Source organism: Populus euphratica, unplaced genomic scaffold, assembly GCF_000495115.2.
Source record: "Populus euphratica unplaced genomic scaffold, PopEup_1.0 scaffold7.1, whole genome shotgun sequence".
Lineage (NCBI taxonomy): Eukaryota > Viridiplantae > Streptophyta > Magnoliopsida > Malpighiales > Salicaceae > Populus > Populus euphratica.
The window spans coordinates 364,086-378,644 of NW_011499871.1; the positions used below are offsets into that span (position 1 = coordinate 364,086).

The window sequence follows — 14,559 nt, forward strand, 5'->3', positions numbered from 1 at the left end:
AATATTTTGGTTCCAAGTCTTATATATAAATAGGTGTCTTGGATATGTGAAAAGTTACATAAAATTTACTAAGTTTTTCTCTTTGTTTGTTGTTGGTTTTTCTTAGATTTGTTCTTCTATTCTTTTTTTTTATTCTAGAGCTTAGGTTTGGTCCTTATAGAGAGATATTGAGTATAATTCTTTTGAGTTTATTAGACCTTATTTATATGTGCGCCTAAATAAATTAATAGGACTTGTTGGAATCAAGTGAGGTTTGTTAAAGTTATTCATTTTACACCAAGCAAGAAGCAATAAAACTTTAAAGATAATTTGTTAAAGTTATTCATTTTACACCAAGTAAGAAGCAATAATGATTAATATTTGATAATAACAAAGTTTTAGATTGTATATATTTTAAGGATTTCAACAAGTAAGAACTCTAAACTAGTTTTGTTTAAGTATAATTTCAATATTTGTATTAGTTTGCACCTAAGATGATTTTTTCTATATCTTTTCCAATATATATTACCATGCTTTTATATATTTCCATAGTTATGAACTAAACAAGTAGCTACTTGTTTAATAATGTAATTATTTTGTGATTATTGGACAAGTATGGAATAGTCATATCCCATTGAATGCACTCTAATCTCACATATATACTTACCAAATATATTCTCTTGTGACTTTTTCTTTGCAAGCAACACAGTTTATTATCCAAATTTAAATTAATTTTAGTTAAACACGTCCAAATAAGATACACCTTTTTTTTTTTTGGCTAAAACAGCCACAAAAATATATCTCAACAAGTAAAACAGTGGCATTTTTTTGGCAGTATCCCTTTACTTGAGAGATCAGCATTATCTGTCATTTCTGTGATATCTGACATTCAAAAGAGAGTTTTTGCTAATTATAGATGTCACCATTAAATTCTCCAACTAGCATTATAAAAGCATGCATGATATATGAGGGATATAATTAGCTAACAATTTATGGGGTTCTAACTAAGCATATGGTTGCGTTTTGGCTTTTTTACGTAATTTCTTAAATGTTCCATTTCTGTTTTTCAATATTAACAAAAAAGTCGACACCGTTTTGCAATGCCAGGGCAATTTCGGTGTCAAAATCTCCAAAGGATCACATTGTAACACATCAACAAATTCAGGGATGCCATTGCAACTTTAAGGTTTGAGAAACACCCAAGGTTATTCCTCCATATAAACAGTGGACATAAATGAAGCCGGGTTGTGTTTGATTAGATACTGTCTGTCATACTAACAACGAAAGAGAGTTAATTGCCCACCGAAACTTGTCTTTTATCTCTCTCTTAGTTCCCTTTTTCTCAGTGAAACACGCAATCTATGGATAACAAAAATATTAGATACGTAGCCGGGTTTATAGAGTCTGGTTTATAATCCAAATAAAACAGCTATTTAATCAGAAAAGTGACTTTCTTATTGCGTTAAGCATAATTAGGATATAATTAATTAAGATCTAATGGTCGATATTTCATCCGAAAAAATCTCATAAAATCTCAGCCCTGTTAAAGTAACATATAGAATGGATTATTTAAGTGTTTGACTTGGTTGGTTTTTCCTGATGTGATGTGACCTATTCACAGAAAATGACCAGATTTTCCTAGTAAAATTGGCAAAAATATAAATAGGATACGTGTTGCCATAGTAAGGGAACCTGGACCTATAAATATAGGCTCAGCCTCATTCGACAGACGATGAGTAATTTGCTTCTAGGTTATAATCGCGCATCTCTCTTTAGCCGAAAATGGTAAAAGAGGCAGCAAGAAAGTGCTCCCATTGTGGCCAAAATGGCCATAACTCAAGAACATGTACTAAGGATTGTATCAAATTGTTTGGAGTTAGCATTGAAAAACGTGAACAAACAATTAAAGGAAGTGCTAGCTTAGATAACATAGCGTCCTTAGATGACATTAACGGTGCACATCATGTCGATCATGGCTATAGTTCCGACGGCGTTATCGGTTTTAAGAGAGGCAGAACAGCGTATACAAGGAAGAAAGGTACGTGTGATCCGTTCATTACATCTCATCATTCATCTATTTGTTACTACATGCTAATAACAATCTCGATGTTCACCGCGCCGACAATTCCCGTACCCTGGATGGCAATAGCATATGGGAATACGTACCGAATGCGTTCCAGTCGATCATCATCGATAATAGCTATGGCATGCGATGACAATCGCTTGAGGTTTTGTTTTCATAAAAGATTTCAATTCTCGCAGTGGTTTATGGTTATGCCATGGGATAATCGCACTTGTTATTGTTTTATTGTGTATCTTCTAGGCTTAATGTATTGTCTTGATTCAACTCGTTTATGTTGTCTGTTTCCATCGCCACCGGTTTTTTTTTTTTTTATTCTTTCCGTCACCGATCTTGTCATGCAGATAACACATATATTCTATTTATAAAAGAATATCCATAGACAAATGGATGCTAAGTTGTTAGTTTGTTTTATTGATTTTTATTTCATGTTGATATATATATCAACCAGATCTGGGCATGGGTGACACGAAATATCTGAAAGATAGATATGGTGTGTGTTTGGTTTAACGCATATCATTTTCAAGGACCATTGAAAGCGAGGTCTGGACAATGGATCATGGATTTATTTGTGTGTTTGATTAACCTCTTGTGTCATTTCCAGGCAAGCCATGGACCGAGGAGGAGCATAGAACATTTTTATCCGGTCTGAGCAATCTTGGCAAGGGCGATTGGAGAGGCATTTCGAAGAAATTTGTGATTACTAGGACCCCAAGTCAGGTTGCTAGTCATGCACAGAAGTATTTTCTGAGACAGCAGGCTTCAAATGAGAAGAAGAAACGTAGATCAAGCCTCTTTGACATGACCTTCAAAGGAACTGTATGTCCATTATAGCATTCACCACAATATATAGCAATTTCTCTTTCCCCGTGATAATTTTCTGGACTTTGATGACCTTATTACGTCAGGATCTGGCTTCTCATCAGGATGCTCAGAAACTGCCTTTAATTAAGACTTGTGGGAGTACATCACAGGTAATTCTAGCTTGCTTTTCAAGTTTATTTGCTCAAAAGTTATTTGTTTGAAGAAGTGAAATTAGGTGTAATGGCTTGTTGCAATCAAACAGGCTAGCACCTCTTCAGCTTCACCATTGGGGAATGCTAGCGAGGATATCCCATCACAAGTAAGTTCCACCTTCAGCAAGCAACTTTATATGTCATTAACTGTATAGAACTTACTAATCATGTGTTTTTCTTCATCTTTACAGGCTATCAGCTCATTACACCTCATCAACCAATTTCCTTTGCTTTGCTTGCATAATCCCCAGGTCATGAGTCCTACTGTCGCAGCCGGTCCTGGCGTTTCAAACTACAATCCTTGCATGGTAAGAAAAAGTTTGGCACTTGATACATATTTTTGTGAACTTTGACGGCATTAATTCAAAAAATTTCTCTTCAGAATCGAGCTGCCTCTTTTATTTAAGGTACACAAACATTCATCGTATTATCCCCTGGCCTGCTCCTTTGCATCATTCAGAATTTACCTAGTCTGAAACCCTAAACTTTCTAGTTTACGAGCCAGATATGTTCTTCACATGTTATATGTTTTTTGCATCTAGATAAAAGCAATTATTTCCTGGAATTAGTACATCAACATTACTTCAATTCTGTAATTACAAAGTACCATTTTCTTTTTCTTTATCTTTTTTTAAATTTTCTCCAATAAATAATTCTGATTATCACCTATCTTCTTACAGCAACGAGTCCTTGCCAATGGACGACGGAGCTTTCCGGCAAGTAAAGCAGCACCCTTTGTCTCCATGATGAACTATCCAAGGGCCTACCATCCTTACATGCTTAACAGCCCTGCAAGCCTGGCTGGTTGCGCACCTTGTATTGCCCATCAACCATCCGGTATCACTTCACCAAGTTCATTTCCTCGGAGCTTTTCTCCGCAAGGTGCTTCAACTTCATTAGCAAAAATGGAAGACCCTCTTGAGCTTAAAATTGGGCAACCCCCTAAATCCCCTCAAGGAGCAAATTTATCATCCCCAGCATCTGGTGCCATTAGTGTTATATGAAGAAATTTAGCTTCAAAGTTCCCTGCATTAAGCAGCAGTACGTGGAAGTCTAGAACTAGATTTTATATACTTCAGTAACTGTGCATTAAATACAGTTTTGAATTATAGATTTTTTTACCGATTATTTTCCCTTTTTTTCTTTATTATTATTATTATTATTAACAAGAATTAATTGAGGAAAAATCACTTTTCCTGTCCTCACATTTTATTGTTCAATAGAATAGTAAAGTGTTTTTTTTCCTTTTCTTTTCAATTTTTTTTATCATTTTCATATTGGATTTATTAGAAATTGAACTTTATTATTTATTTTAATGTTTTTTAAACAAGATTATCATAATCTCAAAAAAAAATATCTGGATTGGTGCTTAGTTTTACGGTCGTTTAATTTTTACTATTGTATTATTAAATAAAAATGATGTATCATATTATTAAATAAAAAATTATTCTAAAACAGATGTAATTATTATGAATTGGTCTTCATGATTTATTTTAATTTATTTTGTATAAAGTTATCATGATCTTTGAAAAATATGTCATCATTAGGCTGGTGTTTGATTTTTTAAGCATTTTTTATTATATTATTAAATAAGAGATTATCTAGAAAAAAAACATAATTATTGAGAATTAAACTTTATGATTTATTTCAATTTATTTTTTGTAGGGTTATTGTGGTCTCATAAAAATATCTCGGTATTGTGTTAGTACTCAATTTTGCAAGCGTCTATATTTTTATCATTTAATTGAATGAAAATCATTTTAAGAAAAGAAAATAAAATTATTAAACACAAAGGAGTTTATGACCTGGGTCATGGGTTTGGTGGGTTAATCTAGATTTACTCGATCTTACAAGCGTCTATATTTTTATCATTTAATTAAATGAAAATCATTTCAAGAAATTTTTTTTATTAAACTCAAAGGAGTTTATGACTTGGGTCATGTGTTTGGTGGGTTAATCTAGATTTACCCGGGTTGATCTAGATTTACCCGGGTTGATCTAATGTGTCGCCAACTCAATATTGTTTTAAGAAAAGTTATAGCGTTGAAAATATTTTTAAAATTAAACCATGTTTTAACAATCATTTGAGTTTCTTTTAACTCGTCAAGTCAATCGAATCACATTGGGGTAATCTTATATAGCTTAATTTAAAGCTCAAGGTAGATAAAGAGTATGGTAATAGATTTTAGTTTCAATCCACTGAGTTGGGATTAATGACTATCAAAAAATTTCACCTGGTATAAACATTATGTTTTTATATGTAAAAAAATCTTGGTCTCGTTGCTGTATGTAACATTTAACATTAGAAATTATCTTATCCAATACTAAAAGTCATGTTTGATCTTTCAATATTTGTCATCTTATTTCCATATTTAGGCATCATATGCAAGTGGTTAATTTGTTACTTAGAGCAAATAAGAGGAGGAAACTAAAAATTTTGGTTTTTTCAATAGTATTTTGTATTACAGAGAACAATGTGATTTTAAGTGTTCCTATATATAGTGTGGAAAAGTTTAATTTGGTTTCTAAAGTTTTTAATTTTTACATATTTATTGATCCCTATATAATTTTAAGTGTTAATATTGCGATTCTAAAACTTTTATTTATGTTGAGAGAAGGGGAAGAAAGTTATTAGTAAATAAAGAGGACAAAGAGTTTTCAATAGTCATATTCTAACCATAAAAAAATTAATTTTATGTAAAGTTTTTTTTAAGTTTTCAATAGTCATTTTTTGTCAAGTTTCACTCTACCAACTCTGATATTCATTAGGGATGATAATGGCAATATAGCCCTTGGTTTGTAATAACTCTCAAAGTTACATGGTTTGAACCAAGATTTTGCTCGTACCTATTTAAAATTTTTCAAAATCCCGAGGCTTTAAATCCAATTATACTTAAGAATGATAATGGTTTGGCTTTTAAATAACACCATTAATAATATTGTTAATGTCCTGGTTCTAGAAATCTATTCATCCCTCCTTGGCAAAGTGACAATCTATTATCGATGACTTTTTAGAAATTTTCACTAAAGCCTGAGATAATATTGTTAATATCCCGGTTTTAGCAATCTATTCATCATTCCTTGACAAAATGGCTAATAGATCATGTTTATCATATATTTAAAGACTCTTCAATAATTAAATTAATGTGAATTTAAAGGGAGATCAATTATACTTTTAAGAAAATGATTTTTTTGTAAAATAGAAAGAAGAAAATTGAACTTGTACAAAGATTATCTTTTTTATATATATAACTTTTGAGGTATTTTCCCTTGTTCTAGGGTAAAAGAAAAAGAGTTGGTGTATTAGTAAAATGTCTCTATTTTGTCAAGATAAAGAATCTCTTACGTAGCAGAATAAGATGTTTTTATCTTGTTAGGACATACAAAAATATATCTAGCTCATCGTGATAAAATATCTTTGACTTACGATCTCATTGGAGAGCTTGAGATTCTTTTTGAGTTAAAGAAAGTATAGGACTAGCATTGATGAATCTAGTAGATTGTCACACTCATAGACATTGGAAGAAAATGGATTTACATCTTACCAGAATCACGTGTGTCTAGGCTCTACGCTTGGCTGAGCTTAGAGATAGTGAATTTGATAGCTCACCAAACCCATACACGCTTGAACTCAATGATTAACTGAGCCCGGAAATAATAAGTTTGACAATTTACTAAACCTTTACACATCTAGGTTTAACACTTCACTGTGCCTGTAGATGGTGGGTCATAAGTCTCTCTTTGGCTATACTTCTAAAAAACAATCCCACGTAAACAAAAAACAATAAATATTAATCCATCATACACTTTTAAAGCATAAATTCTTTCTACAATATACACACATAATCTCTAATGTTGAATTCATATGGGTTTTGAGTTATGAGATTTATTCATGTTTTTTAGTTTTGGAACATATGGTGTGAATTTAGTATTTTAAATTAATTAATTTTAAAATATCAAGAGATTTGACATTTTGAATTTTTGTTTGTTTATTTGATAAAGATCAAGAAACTTTATAAAAAAGATTAGTGGAATTTAATTACTCAATGTTTATGTATTTTATTTGTTATTGGCAAGGAGATAGATTAGAAATAATATATATTGTTGGTTATAGAGTTGGTTCAACACGTCTCTTCCCATTAAAAAAAAAAAACATAGAGAAAAAAATAAGGCCCTAATGAATTTATTAAATAGTAATGAAAAAAGGTAGATTTTATCATTTGAATTTTTTTGAAAAAAAGGGGTGTAAATGGATAAATAGGTCGTGTCAGCAACACGTTTCTAAAAGAAACGGAATGATAAAATAAAATGATTTATTTCCTTTCTTTTATGGCATTTTACCAAAAAAACAAAAATCAATAATAATGTTCCACTTGGGGTAATTTTGTAAACCACGTGATAGCTGTCACCTGGAAAATAATAATAGTAACCCTTAAACCAAACCAAAATAAAAGGCAAATAAAAGTAAAATCTGAAACTTGGAGGGTGGCGTCACACTATCAATTAACAAATATTGCATAGTTAAGCTCAATGCGAGGGCTGTATCAATGAAAAGAGCGCAAGAAGACTCCTACATAAATCCAAGGTTTGCCTAAATTGTAATATGCTGGACAAACTTGCAAGAGTCTTCATGTGAAGGATTAGGACATCAATATTTTATTTTATTTATTTTGATATATTGATATTGAAAATAAAAAAACAAAATCTGAAAAAAAATTACACAAAATACTTTTAAGAAACAACTTATAATATAATACCAAACACACAAGCAAAGATTGCATGTGTACTCTAGGAAGCATGAAATTTGCCTCAAGAGATTTCAAATTAACAACGGAAATTGTTCAGCTAATTGAAAATAATTGTGCTTCAAAAACTTGGGGAATTCCGTGGAAGAAAGAATATAACAGTAACATTGAGTACCTGCATCCCACACATCTTTTGTACAAGCCATTAAACAAATAGAATCAAGACTAGTAACAATAAGGAACTTTGTTGAATTTCTTATGGAACGACTGAGAAAGCACATTTTTTAATAGTTTAAAACGGGGGTAGCCTGCTGTTGAAGGACAACTGAGAAACCATGCAAACTAGGAAGAGCAGCAGCCAGTGTTCTGGTTAACAGGCTGTCCACGTATCTGCACAGTGGGTGGCCTTGCATTGTTTGCTGCGGGTTGACTGGCCATCCTGTGGAAGTAGAGGAAATTATGAGGAAGGAAACTGCAAAGAAACGTACTTGTTTCTTTACCGCTCAACAAACAACTTTTTGTCTGTGCATCTTCTCACTTTAAATCTATGTTCTAGTGTATATATATATATATATATATCACCAATTCATTTAAAAAGGTACCTGTTCTTGATGTCAGCAGCCATGGCCATAAAGGCTTGCTCCACATTGATGGCATTTTTTGCACTCGTTTCCATGAAGGGAATACCAATTTCATCTGCAAATGCCTTTTGAAAGCCAGATAAACAGTAGGAAAACAAGCATGCTTTAGTAATCAGTAGTTTAGAAGCAAAAATGGTGATAGATGATAGGATGGGAGATCAGTTTTACCTTGGCTGTTTCATATGAAACAACTTTGTTGGCAGTGAGGTCGGACTTGTTCCCAACCAGAAGCTTGTTAACATTTTCACTTGCATATCGATCAATTTCATTTAACCATTGCTTAACATTGTTGAAACTCTCTTGGTCTGTCACGTCATAAACTATCTGCGACATGATGCAGCGTTAACAAAAACAAATTTAGGGATACAAGAGGTAAAATGCCAAAAATATAAATGCATGCCAAACTCACTATAATGCCATGTGCCCCACGGTAGTAGCTGCTAGTGATTGTCCTGAACCGCTCTTGCCCTGCAGTGTCCCACTGGAAAAGGACAGAAGGCAGACATCACCGGCAAACATTATAAAATTTGACAAGAACATTGTTTTTTTCCATTTTCGGCCACCCACATAAACAAAAAAAAATCAGAAAAAAATACAAAATACAAAAACGATTGAAAAAATGTTGGAAGAAAATAAAAATATATCAATGAAAAGAATATACCAAAACACCCAGGAAATTGCTAAAAACTGATTAAGACTTATACAAGATTAGAAAATTAGACAGTATATTTTTATGGGATTAAGGCTCTATTAGCAAATAAAAATTCAATTTAAGGAAGGAAATTTAAAATTGGATATTCAAGGACTTAATTGGAATATTTTAAGGTCTAATTGAATTTATTGAAAAAATAATTGCAAGAAAAATTAATTTTTTGAAGTCAATTTAAGCATTAATTTGAAGAAATTAGAGTATGGGGTTGAATTGCAATTTTCAAGAGTTAATTTAGTCAAATTAGAGCCTTAATTGCATAAATATTTAAGTTTGATGGGCAAATAGGGACAAGATTGAAGAGATCCAAAACTAAGGATCAAATTGAAAAAGGCACGCAAATGTAAGGGTTGAAATTGATTAAATTTGGGGCCAAATTGAATAAATTAAAAGTTTGTAGGTCAATTAAGAATCAGAATACACAAATTCAAAACCAAGAACTAAAATGAAAATAGCAATCAGCTTTAGGGTTTACAATTGATTTTCGCAAGGGTGAAATTGCATAAAATTAAAAATCTAAAGGCAATTACGAGTACAATTAAAAGCAATTGAAAGAACAGAGACTCAATTGAAACTTATCAAATCTCAAATTAAAAACCCTAAATGACATATCGTTTAGGCTTAATGAAGAGAAGATGAATAACACGTTGTTTGACAGCTTGAACCTTTGTCTTGCTAATTTTGGCCGATCGAGTTGGAAACTTTAAATGCATGAATGTGGAGTTACAGACATCTAAAATGAGTGAGGTTGGATCTAAATTAAAGGTGTGCACCCCTTCTATTAATTCTAGGTGGTCTCAAGTGATGATAATGTCATAATTGCCCCGACAAGGTCTCGAAAGTGGACAACTCAGTTAGCACTAACAATGCAACTATCATGTAAAAACCGATTTGGTTTTCTTGTATTCACACATAAAGGCTCCTCAATGGACTCTTATCAAGGGTTTACAACAATTCTCTCAAGACCAAGAGGTTAGAAATGGATTCAAAACCTCCTAAAACTCTAGCAAAACCCTATAAATACCCCCTTCAAGATCAAGAAAAAGGGCAGAAAAAAAGTAGAGGAAAAAGAAAAATAAATATTGACAAGGAAGCTAAGTGTGAAGGTTTGAGAGGCTAACACAATTTTTTGAAGTTTCTTAATCTTAGCAAGTTTGTGAAAGACAAAACTTTCCAAATAAAAAAAAGGAGTGAGAGTAGCTATTCTAGGTATATCATCTGATCCAAAAGCACGCTTTTTTAGCCTACTTAAGGTGTTTTTTTATTTGTTTTGTTTTATATTAATGTTTGGAATGTTTAACAAATGATGTTACATTCACCTCTTTGTTGCTGTGATATTTATTTAATGAAGTTATTTCGATATTTTTGATACATTAAAGTTTATGTTCAAGTTTGTTTTTGATATACAATATTGTTTTAGTTTTTGTTGAACTTAAGCTAAGCATTTAAAGTAAGAGTGTTTACCTTGGGTTTGTTAGGCTTGTTTATGCACAAAATGGGTTCATAAAACTAATTTTGAATCCATGTTGCATGAACATATATGTTGTTTTAAGTTGATAGTTTTTTTTAATTTGGTATCTCATGTTTGATTTTGATGCTTTGATATATATATTGTTAATTTCTTGGTTCAAACATATTTTTGAATGATATTGTGACTTGTTGGGATAAAAAAGTATGCTTTAGAGGCCAAAAATTCCATTTCCAACCTTTATTTTGACCAATTTTGGTCTTTTTAGAACCTATGTTATAGGGTTCATGTTCGATGTTCTTGGTGTTCATCTTTTTTTTGTATGTGATTTGTTTTGTTCAAAAAAATTTTAGTTTCTGTATTTTTTGGGTGTTTAATCTGTTTTTTGGCTTTAGTTTTGTTTTTAGGTTGTTTTCGGATCAAACCAGAATTTTTTGTTCGTTCTAATGATTTGATAAAAAAATTCAAATCAACACAATCATGTCGTATTAAAAAAAAAAATGGGTCAAAGGGTGTTTGGTTTGCCATAATTTTTTTAAAAGGGTTTTAATACCCACATGATATCGGGTAGTAAGATCAAAGCAATCAAGTCACAAATACAACTAAAATTTGAAAATCAGAGGATCGCAAAACTAATCATTATACCAGACGCACGACGAGTGGAAGACACAAAAAAGTTAGTATAATCGAAACAGGAGACAAACATAAAAATAAGTCTCGAACAATTCTCAAAATGATGTTATTGGAGCTACCCTATTAAAACTTGAGGTGTTCACCGTAATAAGTTTCCCCTGAATACTAAACAAACAATATCTCAGAATATGAAAAGAGCATCTTACAATTTGAAGTTTAATGGTTTTTCCATCTTGCTCCACGGTGCGAATTTTCTGCAGAACAGAAAATCAAATTTATCAGTCGCATTCTCAAATCAAACCAACATTTGCGCAAGTCAACAACTCTCTAGATGCTTACGAAGTCAACTCCAATTGTGCTGATGTAACTTTCCAGATAGGAATCATCCTGCATTGAAAAGATTAAAAAAAAAAGAAGCAAGTTCAACGCATCAAACCTTCACAATCTAATGAGCTTGCAATGACTGCAATCAGCAAAAAGAGAAGACAGGATTCCAAAAAAATTTAATCTTACAGCAAATCTCAAAAGCAGACATGATTTGCCAACACCAGAATCCCCGATTAGCAAAAGCTTAAACAAATAATCACTGCCACCAAAACAAAATTATTCAATTTAATTACAACCCATACCATAAAACTGAAGCACACACAAATCCCAGAAACCAAAACCAATGAATCACCCTTATTACTACAGATCCAATTAACCCCCTACAACATTTTCGCATATCCCGACAAAATCCAAAGCTTTATACGAAAAGTTTCAAAAAACAAAGTCGAGATCTTTGTAACTTACTATTCAGGTGTCATGGCTGTTAGTAAATTCGACCGGGAATTGAACCGGTCTGGAGAGTAACGAATCTGAAATCTGGCAGGCAAAGTAAAAACTAAGAGAAAGAGACTTATGAGCGACGATAAAAATGGAAAACCAAGAAGTTTATTTTATATGTATATAAATATATATGGGACCGGCAGCTTGTGGGCTTTAAATAGTTGATAAAACATAGGACCAGCCCGAGGTGGCAGACTGATTAGTAATTTATGGACCGTTCAACTTCAATACTAGAAAGGAACAACCCGAAACTTACAAAGCCCAAGAGACAATAAGCACACTTGTGTGATGACCTTGGTCACATAGTGTGGCATTGCTTTCAACATCTGGAATGCAGCTGCTTGAGGGAACGTCAAAAGAAAGAAACCTTAAACAAATTTTAAGTTTTATATGAGTCTCCGAGTCATGGCTTCCTATGATTTTTAGCTCAGCTTCATGTTGGCAGAGTGACATTGCTTTAAACATATTGAAGGCTGCAAACATATTGAATGCTAGTTGAGGGGATGTCAAAAGAAAGAAACTTCAGAAAAATTTTGAGCTTTACATGAGTCTCCAAGTCATGGCTTGTTGGCAGAGTAGCATTGCTTTAAACATCTTGAATGCAGCTTGAGGGGATGCCGAAAGGAAGAAACCTCAGACAAATTTTGAACTTTACATGAGTCTCCGAGTCATGGCTTCCTATGATTTTTGGCTCAGCTTCATGTTGGCAGAGTGACATTGCTTTCAACATCTTGAATGCAGCTGCTTGAGGGGATGTTAAAAGGAAGAAACTATAGACAAATTTTGAAATATATACAGAGTCTCCAAGTCATGGCTTGCTATGGTTTTTGGCTCAGTTTCATGTTGGCAGAGTGCAAAACCTGGAATGTCTCCGGTCACAATTTTTTTTGCCTTGAATATTTTTTTTTTTTGAAACAAAAGTATGTCCGAACAAAATTGAATTCGACTGGCTAGATAGCTGCATGCTCTTCATTTTTTTCCTATTTTGATTATATTCCATAAGATTCTACTTTTTATTTATTGGTAGCAATCATTTCTTTTTAAAATCAACCACGAATGATTAATTTGATTTGTTATCATTTAACTCACTAAATGATTTTGTTAAATAAATTAAATATAAAGTAATAATTTTCAGCTCATAATATTGTGTCCAAGCTCTATTAAAATAAACTACAGTGTCAAAACTCAAAACCAGGATTTGGGCTTGAGCTGGACATGTGCTCCCATTCTAGTCCAACCCTAAATGTTCATAATATTGTGTCCAAACTCTATTAAAATAAACTATAGTGTCAAAACTCAAAACCAGGATTTGGGCTTGAGCTGGACATGTGCTCCCATTCTAGTCCAACCCTAAATGTTCATAATATTGTGTCCAAGCTCTATTAAAATAAACTATAGTGTCAAAACTCAAAACCAGGATTTGGGCTTGAGCTGGACATGTGCTCCCATTCCAGTCCAACCCTAAATGTTCAACACAGTGTTAGTTTTTCCCATGGAGGGGACATACCTGGTGTGGCATTCGAGTCAAAGTAATCGAACATCTTTTTATGGGCTATGGGGACCAGTTCCTCTCGCTCTCCTTACTCTATAATCTATAATCAATTAGACAGCTGAAATGCAAAATTTCAGTTTTTGCGCTTTTAAGTTAAACCTTTTCTTGCATGGATCTCATCCCCTTTCATTTGATTGGAAAGTTAAGAGATTTTTCTCATCCAGCAGCGGAACCTACAGTTGAGATCGAGAAGCAATAAAAAGCCAAAAATTAGAATTATTTTGGTTTAGACTGGTTTGAAGGAAAAATTAACGGACCAATCAAATTAAAATTATTGGTTTAAACTAATTTTTGATTAGTTTGGTTTAAAAACTTCAAAAAAATTATTATTAGTTTGGTTGTTTTTATCTAAAATTGACTAAATTGAAAATGTTCAACCTTAATTATTGATGTTGATGAGTTTTATTTGATAACAAGATTTTCATTAAGTTGTTTTTACCCTTCAATTTGACAAAAAAAGAAAGGTTAAGAAAGATTTTTTTATGATTATTTTTTAATTTTTAGATCAATTTAAAATGTTTTATATTGAAGAATTAGTTTATTGAAATCCTAAAAGTATTTATTATATGTTATTTGATGAACACATATTGATTTTTTTTTTAATTTAAAACAACCCTAACTCTATTTTCAATCTACATGGTTGTAATCCATGGTTGTAATCCAGTTAAGGAAATGATACGTTATTTATCTTTTTTAATAAAAAAAAATACATAATATGTTATTTACCCCTTAAACCAAGAAAAAAAAAAAGAGTTAGCAACGCAGCTTAATCTTGTATAAGCCCGCACTCTTGACCTCTTTTTTTCTTGTTGTTAATTCTTTTTCTCCAATTTAAATTAAAAGTCATTAAAGTAAATTAATTAATATTATGTTTGGGATATTTTTTGTTGAATACCATTAAATTGTTT

The 14,559-nt window shown here is 32.1% G+C and overlaps 2 protein-coding genes across 2 annotated transcripts; one reads left to right on the forward strand and one right to left on the reverse strand.

The window, feature by feature from the left end:
* Positions 1-1,744: 1,744 nt before the first annotated feature.
* LOC105127227 (transcription factor MYB1R1-like) lies at positions 1,745-4,095 on the forward strand. The gene is made up of 6 exons (XM_011028440.1): positions 1,745-2,017; positions 2,664-2,878; positions 2,968-3,033; positions 3,126-3,182; positions 3,267-3,383; positions 3,756-4,095. Exons 1-6 carry the CDS (start codon positions 1,762-1,764, stop codon positions 4,077-4,079), a joined length of 1,035 nt encoding a protein of 344 aa, XP_011026742.1. The 5' UTR covers positions 1,745-1,761; the 3' UTR covers positions 4,080-4,095.
* A 3,733-nt stretch (positions 4,096-7,828) lies between these two features.
* On the reverse strand, positions 7,829-12,212 carry LOC105127228 (GTP-binding protein YPTM2). Its single transcript, XM_011028441.1, has 8 exons — positions 12,064-12,212; positions 11,785-11,857; positions 11,611-11,658; positions 11,478-11,525; positions 8,871-8,942; positions 8,630-8,785; positions 8,423-8,526; positions 7,829-8,259 (listed from the first exon to the last, which is right to left on the reverse strand). Exons 1-8 carry the CDS (start codon positions 12,075-12,077, stop codon positions 8,163-8,165), a joined length of 612 nt encoding a protein of 203 aa, XP_011026743.1. The 5' UTR covers positions 12,078-12,212; the 3' UTR covers positions 7,829-8,162.
* Positions 12,213-14,559: the final 2,347 nt, after the last annotated feature.